General features: G+C 39.8%; 2 protein-coding genes across 2 annotated transcripts in view; both read left to right on the top strand.

Annotated features, from left to right (window-relative positions):
• LOC137631741 (uncharacterized) overlaps positions 1-15,064 on the top strand; it is a 220,245-nt gene that overhangs the window by 23,964 nt on the left and 181,217 nt on the right. The gene's annotated exons all lie outside the window — the stretch shown is intronic.
• Positions 5,105-12,009, top strand: LOC137631632 (uncharacterized). The gene is made up of 2 exons (XM_068363505.1): positions 5,105-5,335; positions 5,714-12,009. Exon 2 carries the CDS (start codon positions 6,175-6,177, stop codon positions 12,007-12,009), a length of 5,835 nt encoding a protein of 1,944 aa, XP_068219606.1. The 5' UTR covers positions 5,105-5,335; positions 5,714-6,174.

Here is a 15,064-nt window from a genome sequence, read left to right on the forward strand (position 1 = left end):
CGTGAATCGCCGATGCTTCCATCAGCTCGTAAATCGCCTGGTCATCGTGGACAACCTACAACTCGTGAACCGCATACGCGTTCGACTTATCGTAAATCGTCTGCTACGCGAGAATCGCTGGAAGCTCGAGAATCACCTGCTCATCCACTACCTCGGAAATTGTCTCCTCTTCAGCAATCGCCTACCTGACAGCGTCCTCCACAGCATTCTCATGCGTTGCGTAGACTGTCACCATCTCTTGAATCGATCGCTCAACAAGCATTCGGCTGTTGCTTGGAGTGTTTTCTATCTAATGCGTCGCTCTCCTTCGGAACGCAATCGCCCACCAGTGCGTGAATTGCCTCTTCGAGAGTCGTCAACACACCGCCCTGCCTCTTGCTCAAGCGGCAGCAATCGACCCTGCGTTTTTCGTGGTATAGCTCGTCGACGCTGATACTCTCCCTCTCAACAGTCATCGATTCACTAGGCTTCACGTCAGTGATCACAACGCTATTGGAGCAGGATGTTTCTTGACGTTTCCCAACTCATCAGCGGCTGTCACTCATGCAGCATACGATTACGTAGGTGTGTGTACATCCTCATGCAAGCGAGGATCGCCAACTGCAGCCACAAAAGGCGGCGATTGTAGCTGCTAGAAAAGGTCAGGTGGTTAACAATCGTTCATCATCGCCCCATTCTTTTTCCCGCAAACGTATAACAGCTTGACCGCCGGGAAGAAAAAAGAGGGCAAGTTTTCAGGGGTTTAGAATCCCGAAACTTCCTGCGCAGGAATGGAGACTGCAATAGAACCCTTTGACCTCTATCCCTTCGGGGGAACTATCAGATAGTGCTTTGATGAGCAAGCAGCCGTGGTTCAGCGCATTGGTCAAAGCTGTGACACAGGCTTTCGTTCCGATGTTCCCTTCGCGACTGGGTACTTCCTCCATTTCGACTGATCCTGGATGATGGACCACAACTACTTCTCCCCTGATGAGGAAGAGGGGAATTCTGGACAAGCCTCCATCATGAAGGGTCAAACTGGCTCAGGTCAGGGCTCCAAGGGTAGTGGTTCCCCCAGTGTCTCACCCGCCGACTCGAGAGGCTCTCAGAGGGACGAGTCAGTTTTGGATTCTCTCCTCACCGACAGAAAGACTCCGGAAAGAGAACACAGTTTCACCTCTTTGCCAGCCCAGCTTCAGACAGTGGCCAGAGTGAGTCAGAACATGCCTTTTAGCAGGTTCTGACCATCATGAATCTAATAATGAAAAGGGGTTTGTGTGAAAAAACCTTAGATTTTTTGTATTTATGGAAAATACAAATTTCAAATGCTTTAAATTTTTTATTATTAAATTTCTTATATAGTGTACTTTAATTTATTGTAAGCTATTTTTCCATTTGTTTCATAACCCCCTTTTCTTGTTTTTCAGAGTGACAACGCCCTGTACTCAGCGGGGATTATATGCTAGAAATTCATTATAAGATGAAGATTGTCAAATAATAAGTGTGACTTGGATAAATTATCTAAATTAAAGATTCCTGTATTGAAGCCTATTAAAGATAGGCGGCGAGGGTGATTAGGAATCCCCTTTGCTTTTGAAAGTGCTAGGTGACTTCAAGCAATAATGTACTGTGGGGTATTCTTAGGATATTAGTGCAGTGGACACTTAAGTGAAAAAAACAAAAAACAATACATTGGTGTTTCCATTAAGCTTGAAGTGTTATTATGCCACCAGCTTGGAACTTTGTCTTGATTATAACTGCCAACTTTGGCTGCTAGTAATTTTTGTGTCTGGATATTTATTGTAGCGGTGGTGTTCCTTGGTGAGATTATTGGACCACCCAGGCAACAGCAACGTACACACTGTGGCATTCATTAATGTACTGTAATATGTAGAATTATGTAGCATGGCTTTAGGAAGTTACTCCTCATTGTCACACTGAAATTAAAACTGAAAGCACCCAAGAGAATGTAGATAGAATACCTAAATTTGATACAACTAAGCTTCTAGAAGATTAGCATAGAGAAACATTTGCAATTGAATGTAGGAATCAATTTCCAGTCTTAGAGACTTTAAGAGAAGAAGAGCAGACAATTAACGAAGAATGGTGTGATATTAAGAACATATATCAGTCGCTTGGTAGGGAAGTTTTGGGACATGTATTTACAAGTAGGAAGCCATGGATATCGAATGATACTTGGGATACTATAAAAAGGAAACAAAGGCAGAAAATGATTGTTGAAAGTTTTCGAGGAAGTAATGAAAATTACAACTGAGATCATGGTAAGTATTCCAGTATTGATAGTGAAGTCAAAAGAAAATCCAGGAATGACTGGAGAGAATATTTAGACAGTAAAGCAGATGAGGCTGACAAAGCTATGAATTCAGGGAGTGGCTATGGTGTAAGAATAGCTCATAGAATTATTAATGAAATCTCCATGGTGGCAAAGAAGAAGAGGCATATACCCATCAAAAAGAGAGATGGATCTGTTATAACAACCCAAGAGGAAGAAAGGCATCGTTGGATGGAACACTTTTGTGAGATCATGAATAGGAGATATGAAGGAAATAATTTGATTGATATACCCGAAGCTGAGGAAAACCTTGATGTGCCCATGAATGAATTCAGTGTGTTTGAAGTCGAAGCTATTCTTAAAAAACTCAAAGAGATGGAAAGCCTCTGGATATGATGGCGCTGGCCACTCAGTGGTGGTGATGAGCAACAACCACCACATTAGTGGTTCGCATCAACAAGCAGGAGGAACTTGTTCGCAGCCCCTATCCCATCTTACAGTAGTAATACTGAGATGGGCCGAAGTCCGCTAGGTAATGGTATCAGCCGCTTTATTCCAGACTAGAGGAATGTGCTCACCAACAATCTGAGCATAGTATCTCAGATAATGTGTACTGAATGGTCTTTGGATCACCTTGTAGCCTACAACATTCTGTCTTTGTGGGGCTCTCTAACTGTGGATCAGTTTGCAATGCCCCTGAACTTCAGGCTCCCGCTGCTCCCCAGTCCCAGACCCCAATGCTCGCTGGCAAGATGCATGTCAACAATGGTGGGGATAACAACGACGTTTACGCCTTTTCCCCTTTCTGTCTGATGAGAAGGGTACTCAACAAGGCTAGAACATCGATCAGCCTCTCAAGGACGCTCATAGCTCCGCTATGGCATCATGGGGAATGGTTTTCGGACCTTCTGCAGCTTCTGACGGAGCCTCCAAGAGAACTCCCTCCACGTCATGATCTACTCAGACAACCACACTTCGACATTTACCACTGGGCTATGACTGCACGCCTGGAGACTACCCAGCACCTCCTTACTCAAAGAGGATTTTCATGTCTGGATATCTGCGGAAATCCTCAGCAATAGTCTACCAGGCAAAGTAGAAAGTTTTCTTTGGTTGGTGTCATGAAAAAGCTTCTCTCCACTTCATGCCACTTCCAGCAATAGCGTAATTCTCGAGTATTTGCGGGAGGAAAGACTCCTTTCAGTTTCGACAGTGAAAGACGATCACTCAGCCTTGAGCCTTGCCTTCAAAACTGGAAGGAAGGGACATCTCCTCATCGCTAGATCTCTCCTTACGGACTTAGGAACTTGACTTTACTCAGTTGGAATTTAGACCTCCCCTCAGAACATGGTTCGAGGTCTCCGGTATAAGGAGACCTCTCTACGAACCACTACACCAGGCAACAGATCTCCACCTGGCTTAGAAGACAGTGTTCCTATGCGCTTTGACCATGGCCAAACGGGTCTATGAACTTCATGGTCTCTGATTCGACATCGCTCATTCAAGTGGAGGGATGCAGATCATCTGTTACTGTGCCCATTGAGAGGTTTGAGGCTCTACCTCAAGAGAACGGCAACAGCCCACCCCCTGCCTTCGCTTGTCGTCAGCACCAGGAGAGACAAGAGGAGGAACACCAAAACACCATCTCTGCTGGATTCACAGAGTCATCAATTATACTCTGAATCCAGATCCTCCTCCAGCACGTCTACCCACTATGGCAGGGGCATAGCTACGCCGCTGACCTTCAAAGCAAATTACTCTGTGATGCAGGTTCTATAAGCAAGGGTGTGAATGCGCCAGGCGACTCTCGCAGCCCATTACCTGCAAGACGTGACCTACAGGAACTTGATATGATATCTATCGGTCCTGTGGTGGCTGAATAACAGCTGGTTGAATACTTCAAGCTCCTTATTGGACAAGTAGCAGAAGGTTGAGGGCACTGTTACCCAGCTATAGTCTGTGACAATGAAAAAGTATGCCTGGCTCTCTTTCTTTTCTTCATCCTCAACCCTCTCATGGGGAAAGTAGCTGCCTGGGTTCTCTGTACTAGCTGACCTCAACCACTGCAGGTAGCCCATGCTCCCTTGTGTACCTAGTATTGTGTCAATACTGTTGCGTCCCTATACCCTGACGAGGTGGTATTAGGAAAGTCTTGGTTCCATAGTTTTTCCTACAAGGACTTGGAATAACTTTTTCCTTGACAGTCACACTTCGTATCTCAGTACACAGCTTGCGTAGGCCGCAGACCTTGCGTTGCCAGGTTTATCGAGGTGTTAGGGACTCCTTATTTTTGGTACTAACCTACTCAAGAAAAGGAGCCCCCTGGTAAAGCCGAAAGCCAGATTGGGAGGGACGTCCACCCTCCTAATGGGTGGGTCACCCCTAATAAATAGCATAGGTTTGTATTCCAGTTACAAAACAAATGACAACTTTTGAGGTAATTTGTATTTTCCCTAATGATACACACCTTTAGCTAAAGTATTTTTACAAACTTACCCGGCCACCCTGTCCCCCTTGAAGTCCTACCTCCAAGCAAAGTGAGCTCAGTCACAGGTGTGTGAGTGCGAAGGGTAGCGAGCTACGTCCTACACCCTGCTAATATCTTTATGCTTTTCGTATATTTTTGTTTGTATTGAAAAGTACATTGTGTCTTTTGTTTACTTTGGTGGTGGTTGGAACTATGGGCATTTGTTTAATGGTAATTTGTTTTATGACTATAGGATAATTTCCGACTGTTTACTATTGAGCCTGAATAGTTCTTTAAACTGACTGTTTGACAGTTAAGTATCCACTCACTGTGCCTTTTGAGTATTTATATTCAGCGGTCCAGAATCCAGAGCGGGCAGATTGCAGTAAGACAGATTCCCAGCGGGGTAGAGTCAGAGACCAACACAGAAAACAGTCCGGAAAGGAGATTTTCTGACATTTTTACCCTCAAGTTTTCAAGTGTCATGGAGCGATAAACTCCACCTAGGCCGAGCGATAGGACTTCATGTTCGGAGAGAAGCAACACGAGCAACTGGACTTATCATCTATCCACGAAAGACCAGGATCTAAAGAAACGTAAGTCAGTTGAGAGACCTTATGCAGGCTCAATAGGATTGATCTGTTTCTTAGATATAATTTACGCTTGTTATAGTTTAAATTATGGTCGCCAACACATCGAAAAAATTAAAGTAAAGGATTTTAGCATTATAATTACCATTATACTTGTGCCTTTGGTTTGTAAACCAATAGTGTTTCATTTTGACTAAGATTAACTACGAACGTAATTTATATATTGTTTTTCTTATTTAGTAACGAGTGTTCATTTACGAAATTTACGTTTTCACGAAGCTAGCTTGCTGAATTTCATTCCCTTCACGTTAAATTTGTCGATTAATTTCTTACGTTAAATTGATTTTTTCAAGAGGTGTAAATTCTTTTTTATTATTATTTTAGGTCCTTTACATATGGTAGATGAGTTACTGTGGAGAGGAAGTGGTGCATACATCCGAAGACAGCTTTTCGGGTGATTTCCTCTCAAGACGAGAAACGGCAGTTCAACATTTATAATTTCACTTATTAAACTCAATAGTTTTCTTTGTCTTTGGTTTAAATCCTCATTGTCAATTCATAATTTTTACCATATGGCGCCCGAACAGGGACTTGTTGGTTATTTGCTAGTTGTTGCCGTTTCTCCGTCCTTTGTTTTCTTATCCGCTCGGCCATTCGAATTTGTTTTGGTGATTTAGGGTTGTTTTTTAACAACTGGTTACTTTTACTTAGAGGTCTTAACGACTTTTCATTGTGCCCCTTAAGCAGTTTCTGTCGGGAGGTCTAGTTCAATTTTTTTTTGAATGAGTCATTTGTGACTTTCTAGATTATATTCATTTCATTAGGTTTGTAAGGGGATTGCAGGCATGTCAAAAGACTTGAAATTTCTGATTAGCTCTAGGGCTAACTATCGAGGACAGGTCAACCGTATTCATTCTGAATTAGACAGTTTTGGTAATAACACTCCTCGGGAGAGAAACTGCCTTGTTAGTAAATTGAAAAGACTCCAGGATGAGCTTGAAAAGGCCGACTCGGTCATTCGAACCCTGAAATGGGAATTAAACTCAGAGGATGAAACGAAAGCCATAGCTGAAAATGATATAGAAATTGAAGAATGTTGTAAGTATGAAGATAGGATCAATGAATGTTTGTCTACTCTGTCTCATCTAGCTACATCCAGTCCAAATCATTCCAGTCTGGAAGTTTCTGGAAGCACATTGAACAGCATGCTTAAGAGCGCAACTGCCCCTTTACCTAAATTCAAAAGTGAAGAGGGAGAGGATCTTATTAGGTTTTTTCAGCAATTTGAAGATACGACGAAACGCTTCAATTATTCTGACTACGATAAATTTTTACTTTTGAAACAGCAAATTTCAGGGCGTGCCTTGTCTTTGATAAATTCCCTGGACAGCATACAGCATTCTTATAACGTAGCAAGAGATCTTTTGTTGAATGCTTTAGCCTCTCCCGTCACTAGAAAATTCAATGTCATCAAACAAATGTCGAATCTGAAACTTGATTACAATACAGAACCGTTTGAGTACATAGGGAAAATTAATTCTATTTGCGGATCCATTAGCGCTTTAAAAATAACTTCAGAAGATATTTTACAGTATTTTGCCTGGCATGGTTTAAATGAGAACTTCCAATCTCATTTAATTCATATCACCAACGAAACCAGGCCATCTTTGAATCAGATAGCAGATAAATTTTTTGAAGCCACTGAAAGGTATTTAACCAGTCAACGACAGTATAAAATTAAACATAAAGCAAGAGAACTTTGTCCTAAGAGAGCTACAAGTTTTGCTGCAAATGTTGATTACCAAACAGGCCCGTCACTGAACGTTTTCAAAGTGTGTCCTTTATGTAATGAGGATGGTGACTCCTCACATCCCATTCACAAATGTGAAAAGTATCCTGAACCTAAGTTAAAAATCAACAAGCTAAGAAATTTGAAGGCTTGTATAAAATGCGGCAGGTTGGATCATAATGAGGATACCTGCAAATTTCACTTCCGGAAACGTTGCGATTGTGGCGCTTGGCACTTCAGATTTCTATGCATGGGCCAAGAAAGCAGTGGAGTCCTGAGGGATAGTGGTCAAAGTAATGTAAAATTGAAAAAGGAAAATTCTAAACAAAGTGATCGAGTTGTGAAGGAGAGTAATTCAAGCATGATATTTGTTGAGAGATTTTCTGAGTCGTTCAAAGTCACAGACTGTAGCCACGCAATACTTCCTACCTTTTCTTGCATCCTTCAGGGAGAGACAAAGATTCGTTGCATGAGGGACAGCGGGTGTCAGTCAAACTTCATATTAGAGGAGAGGGCAAAGTATGAAAACTTGCCTGTCATAAATTCTGATCTCAGAATCAAAATCAATGGATTTAACTCTTCCAAAGTTTATCATACAAAGTCTTACAAAGTGCCTTTGACGATTGGAGATCATATTTACGAGATTGAAGCAACGGGTGTGCCATCTATTCACACTTCATTGAAATTGCCTGGCTTGCAGAAAATTGTTCGGGAATTTATGAACAGGGGATATTCCTTGGCGGATGACTTCTTGAAGGACGGAAAAGATGAAATTAATAACATAGATTTTATTCTCGGGTCAAATTTTGCTTATTGTCTTCCTGAAACAACAGTTTCATTTGGGGGTAATGAGAATGATGCACCGTCGGTTTATTCCTTGACTGCTGCAGGTGTAATGCTAGTGGGTAACACAGATCAAATTAGGAGCAATTTGAAGCACCTCCCTCCTTGCTTTGGGGAAGAACAGACAAAAGCTGAAGTGCCTTTGTATACATGTGAGGATCTTGCCCTTTCAAGTCATAATTCTTTAGATCCTCTCCTAGATTGTGATGATCTGACAGAAAGTGAAGGCAGGATAGCAATAGTGAACGATGCGGGGAGAATCAATTATGCTTCCTTGGAAAGAGCTACTCAAGAGATCCTTGATAAGTGTTGTACAGATACCTTGAATTATGACACGCAAATATTTCCCGGTAAGGTAGTGGAAAACGAAAGAATAATAAATTATGTTCTTCAAAATACAAGGCGTAACGAAGACGGCAGGTTAATTATGCCACTAATCTGGAATCACAAAGTGAAACATTTGCTAGGGCAAAATAAAACTCTAGCTACTAAAATTCTAAATTCAAATTTCCAAAGATACTCTAAGGGTGATGGAGTAAAGTTGAAATTAATCGACCAATGCTTTAGAGAGCAATCTGAACAAGGCATTATAGAAAGAATTGACAACCTTGATCAGTACTTGGAGGAAAATCCAAATCACAGTTTCTTGGCCCACATGGCAGTATTTAAACCAGAACGTGACACTACAAAATGTCGAGTAGTATTTTTATCTAATTTATGTGAAAATAATCCTTTACAGGGAGTAACCATGAGTCACAATCAAGCCATGTTGAGTGGACCTTGTTTAAACCAAAAGATCACCACAGCTTTATTACAGCTACGCTTTGATTCCAAACTCCTGTGTTTTGATATTAAAAAAGCCTTTCTCAACATATGCCTCTCTGATCTAGATTCCAGCAAGTTACTTTTTCTATGGCATCGTAATGTACAAAAAGGAGATTACAGTATTGTTGCATATCGTAGCTTAAGACTTCCATTTGGTCTTGTTTGTTCCCCTTGCATATTATTACTTGGACTTTATAAGATTTTGATGATTGACACTGATGATGATGACCAGGTAAATATGCTTAAAAGACACATTTATTCATTAATATATATGGATAATGGCAGTATTACTGCAAATAATAGTGAAAAATTGAAGTGGGCCTTTCAAGAGTTAAAAGGAATATTTGAGCCCTATAAATTTTATCTTCAGCAGTTTGTAACAAATGATACTGAAATTCAAGAGGAAATTGATAACAGCTCTGGAGAGAAAACTAGCAGATCAGTCAAATTATTGGGGCTCTTATGGGATAGAGTTGATGATACCCTATCCACTAAGCCTCTAGTTTTAGATGGTGAGGCAAATACAAAGAGGAATGTTTTGAAAACTATTGCCAGTCACTATGATGTATTTGGCTTTACTTTGCCCATTCTGAATCGAGCACGACTCTTTCTACATAAATTACAATGTGATTCGTCCTATACCTGGGACTCCAAATTGCCGGATGTAGAAATTAAAGAATGGAAAAACATATGTCGACAAGCAAATTCCTCTCCCAGCCTCGGAATTAGAAGATTTGTTGGCCAGAGAAATGGAGAATATAAACTGATTGCCTTTACAGATAGTAGTAAGGATATATACGGAACTGTTATCTTTATTCAGGATATCCAGTCATTAGAAGTGAACTTTGTTCTAGCTAAGAACCGTTTTGTGAATAAGCAATTATCTGGGAAGAGCATGCCTTCCCTTGAGTTTCAGGCCATTACTTTGGGTGCAGAAGTGTTAATAGATACCTATAAGGAATTAACTGGGCCCTCATGTGTTGAAGCAATCAACATAAAAGAACTCCATTTGTTTTCTGATAGCTTGGTATCCTTATCCTGGATTAATTCCCATTGTTATAAATTAGATAAGATGCATAAACACAGCACCTTTATCCGTAATAGGTTAGAACATTTAATTACCTTGTGTGAGATGCATCCTATAAGATTTCAATTTGTTTCAGGTATTGAAAATCCAGCTGACCTTGTCACTCGTGTAGCTTCATATAAAACTACCGTTAAGTCTAATTTCCTCTCTGGGCCAGTGTTTTTGAAAGAATCTGCTAACTTCTATTCAAGTCGCAGTGATATAATCAATATCATTGTACCAAACCCCAGGGCAAAATCAGGGGATGTTGTTTCGGAGAATTACAATCAAATTAATTTCGGCTCCACCGAAGAGGAATGTGCAGAACATTTAGCATCAACAGGTGGGTGTTCTGCGTCTTTCAAATCCGGCCAAATTATTACTGGTGCAGCCGGTAAGGGAGAACCAGAGCACTTGGTGACTGTAAACAAATTTTCCAGTTTGTCTAGGCTTGTATCTGTTTATAGGTACGTGTTTAAGTTTATTGAGAGCCTAAAATGCAAACTTTACTCCAGGTATCCTGAGAGGTATGGAAACCTGAGAGTTCTTGACGAAAACTTGTATGCCAAGGCAATGAATTACATAATTAGAATAGAACAGCACATTTATTTTCCCGAGATATTCAGGTATTTTGACAGTGGTTCTAAGTTCGTTAAAGATATCCCAAACATTGTTAATCAACTCAATGTATATCCTGATAATGAGGGAATTCTAAGAGTGAAAAGCAAATTCTCAAGATGGAAAAATGATAAGAATTACAGATTTCCTGTTTTGCTTCCTAAGAAGAGCTACATCACCAAATTAATTGTTTTAGATTTGCATGAGAGAATGTATCACTCAGGCTGTTACAAGGTTTTGTCTGAATTAAGAAGACAATTTTGGATTCCACACTGTTTCTCTGTTGTGAAACGCATCCTGCAAGAGTGCATACTTTGTAGAAAACTGAAGCAGAGAGCTATTAAACTAAATCAATCTCCCTACAGGTTATTCAGACAAGAACCACCTAGTGTTCCCTTTCGTACAATATTCATAGATCACATAGGCCCTTATTTTGTACTTTACAATGGCAAAAAGGTGAAGGTCTGGATTCTTTGCATAACTTGCCTTTGGTCGAGAGCTATCAATTTAAAAGTTTGTCTTGACATGACCTCAGGTGAGTTCATTAGAGCTTTACAGCTTCATTCATTTGAATATGGAGTGCCTGAATTATGTTTGTCTGATCTTGGTTCATCCTTAGTTGCAGGAGCTAACATAATTACTGACTTTCTGAATGATCCAGAAACCCAGAATTTTTTTGAAGAACAAGGAGTACGTCCATTAAAATTTGAGCAATATTTTAAAGGTCATCATCCTCTTGGGGGATTAGTAGAAGTATGTGTGAAGATGGTCCGTCAGTTGCTTCATTGCTCAATCAAGAAAAATGTTCTTCAGTACAGAGATTTTGAGTTTGTGGTTTCACAAACTATTCACCTGGTTAATCGAAGGCCTATTGCTTTCTCGGAAGGTCTAAGAGATACCAGTGATGACGTAATTCCAGACCCTATTACCCCAGAGAGGTTAATACATGGCTTGGACTTAATATCTTTGAATCTTATTCCAGCCATGCAGCCGCTTCCCACTAGCAATGATCCTGATTGGTCTTTAAACACTGACCCTATTGATACCATAAGAACAAGTTATGAGAAACTGAAGAAAGTGCGCACACATTTGATAGAAACCTACAATGCAGAATTTTTGAATAATTTGATGACTCAGGCTGTCAATGATAAAAGTAGATATAAGCCGGTTACCCACAAAAAATTACAGGTAGGGGACATTGTACTGATAAAAGAGGAGAATTGCAAACCTACCAATTTCCCATTGGCAGTTGTTAAAGACGTTAAAACTAACGTACTTGATGAAGTAACTGACGCTGTTCTGCTTAAAGGTAAAAACAGGGAGATGGTTCGACGACACGTCACATCTTTAATCCCTATATTAACGCGCAAGGAAATGTCACAATCAAATATTAAAACATTGACAGATCATATTTCTGTTAATACTACCGATCCCATGGCAAACCTGGGGGAAGATAAGCCTCAGAATAAAGAGAGGCCCAAGAGGAAAGCTGCTCTGCAAAGCATGCAAAAGACTCGAGGTATGATCAGTGACATTTGAGGAACCTTTCAGGAACATAACTGTACATAGTTGGGTTTATTAATTGTACATAATTTTGCTCATTTCACAATTATATATATATATATATATATTCATATATAATTTGGGATTAGTCCTACATTTACTAAGGATATAAATGTAGAACCCTTGGCCTGGAATGTAAAAGAAAAGGCTGAAATTTTTCTAGTTATTCCAGAGTTCTACATTTAACAAAAAATTAAATGTAGAACCCTTGGTGTGGAGTGTAAAGAAATATCTTTATGCTTTTCGTATATTTTTGTTTGTATTGAAAAGTACATTGTGTCTTTTGTTTACTTTGGTGGTGGTTGGAACTATGGGCATTTGTTTAATGGTAATTTGTTTTATGACTATAGGATAATTTCCGACTGTTTACTATTGAGCCTGAATAGTTCTTTAAACTGACTGTTTGACAGTTAAGTATCCACTCACTGTGCCTTTTGAGTATTTATATTCAGCGGTCCAGAATCCAGAGCGGGCAGATTGCAGTAAGACAGATTCCCAGCGGGGTAGAGTCAGAGACCAACACAGAAAACAGTCCGGAAAGGAGATTTTCTGACATTTTTACCCTCAAGTTTTCAAGTGTCATGGAGCGATAAACTCCACCTAGGCCGAGCGATAGGACTTCATGTTCGGAGAGAAGCAACACGAGCAACTGGACTTATCATCTATCCACGAAAGACCAGGATCTAAAGAAACGTAAGTCAGTTGAGAGACCTTATGCAGGCTCAATAGGATTGATCTGTTTCTTAGATATAATTTACGCTTGTTATAGTTTAAATTATGGTCGCCAACACGTCGAAAAAATTAAAGTAAAGGATTTTAGCATTATAATTACCATTATACTTGTGCCTTTGGTTTGTAAACCAATAGTGTTTCATTTTGACTAAGATTAACTACGAACGTAATTTATATATTGTTTTTCTTATTTAGTAACGAGTGTTCATTTACGAAATTTACGTTTTCACGAAGCTAGCTTGCTGAATTTCATTCCCTTCACGTTAAATTTGTCGATTAATTTCTTACGTTAAATTGATTTTTTCAAGAGGTGTAAATTCTTTTTTATTATTATTTTAGGTCCTTTACATATGGTAGATGAGTTACTGTGGAGAGGAAGTGGTGCATACATCCGAAGACAGCTTTTCGGGTGATTTCCTCTCAAGACGAGAAACGGCAGTTCAACATTTATAATTTCACTTATTAAACTCAATAGTTTTCTTTGTCTTTGGTTTAAATCCTCATTGTCAATTCATAATTTTTACCATAGGATTGGTAGTTAACCCTTGCTAAATTTTAATGACTTCTCCTTTCATCTTTGCCAAAAGTAATACCTCTAATAAATAGCTAAAGGTTTGAATTGTTAGGAAAATACAAATTACCTCCGAATTTGTCATATTTTTAAGAAACATAGGTTTTATAGATATTTAGATTTTTATTTTTCAAATTTTTATCTCATGATTTATTTTTTTATCTTATACTTACTATATATTTCTTTTTTTATTAATGTATCAGTTTCAATACAGATAATATTCTTTTCTCCTGAATTTAATTGGGCCAGCTCTGTAAGAGTCAAACTTTCTCATTGGGCTAGTGAATCTCCTCCCTTTTAATAATAATAGTGAAAGGTCCCAGGGTGGGATGGTACTATTCCTCTGGGCCCTGGATCACTCGTCTCTGGTTAATCTGAGGAGGGCATCATAGGATGTTTTCCTCAAGACAGTCTCTCTTCTCTGCTTTGGCAAGAGAATAGGAGAAAAGACTCTTGGGTATTTTGTGGAACCCTCCTTCGCTTGGGTAGTAGGTTGGCCAGGGCACCAGCTGCCCGTTGAGATACTACTGGTAGAGAGTTTTGGGGTCCTTTGACTGGCCAGACAGTACTACATTGGATCCTTCTTTCTGGTTATGGTTCATTTTCCCTTTGCCTACAGACACACTGAATAGTATGGCCTATTCTTTACATATTCTCCTCTGTCTGCATACACCTGACAACACTGAGATTACCAAACAATTCTTCACCCAAGGGATGACGAGACACTTATTTCTGGCTTGGTGAGGCTGCTTTGTTGTTTATGTGACTTTGGTTTGCATGTACCACAGCCATCTCAAGGATGAACTTAGAGGTCTAGCCCTGTCAGTAGCCATTTGGTTTACTTGGTGTAATTGGAGCTGAAGGCTAGTCTGAAAGTTCCAGACCACTTTTGCATCTGTACTTCACAAATGTTACCCACAGGCCCTTGGTCCACTTTTGTTGGGTTTTGAGGTGGTTGCTCAATAGTTATATGACACACTCCTAGATCCTTACATCCTGTCTTAAGGTAAAGCGTTAGGCATAAGTCTTGAGGACAAATACCTGTATAATGATTGGCTATTTATCTTAATTTTTCCCTTCTTTAGAGGATGCAGCAGCTACATCTGTTACAATCTGGTGGGACATCTGATGCTGGTGAGATGTACTGCGGAGCACCAATCTTGCATACTACCATGAAGTAACTTACCTATCCTCATGGCAAGGTGGAGGATGGGTCGGTGTTCTATAAAATGTTTTTTTTTGTCATCTGGCTTGACACTGCTAATGTTATCTCTCTGTTAAGGAGATGGATTCTCTTTGTCTTGATACTGCCTTTCTTTAAAGCTAGTACTGTCAGAGGCCCTAACAGCTTCTTCACTCCTTTAGTTAGGTGTTAGGAGATTGTTGGATTCGCCTTTCTCGCCTTTGTACGGAACCAAGAAAGGATATGTCCAAGAAAGAAATGGGCTTTCTAGTTTTGTTCTCGTGTACATGTAGGAATAGATACAAAGTTTCAGAAGTCATTTATATTTTCTTCGCTATACAAGCCTTAGACCCTTTAATTAAATTTCCCACCTCAACCACTCTTCTCAGTTGTAGGCTTAAGAATGGAAAGTGGCTACTCTGTGACAGGTGGGTGGGCAGGGCTTCCACTTCATTTTACCTGTCGTTAACCAGTTATCATGTTTACAATTAAATTACCATTCTAGCACCATTACATATATTCTGCATATTTATGGCCTATTTTTT

This window comes from Palaemon carinicauda, chromosome 40 (assembly GCF_036898095.1).
Source record: "Palaemon carinicauda isolate YSFRI2023 chromosome 40, ASM3689809v2, whole genome shotgun sequence".
Classification (NCBI taxonomy): domain Eukaryota; kingdom Metazoa; phylum Arthropoda; class Malacostraca; order Decapoda; family Palaemonidae; genus Palaemon; species Palaemon carinicauda.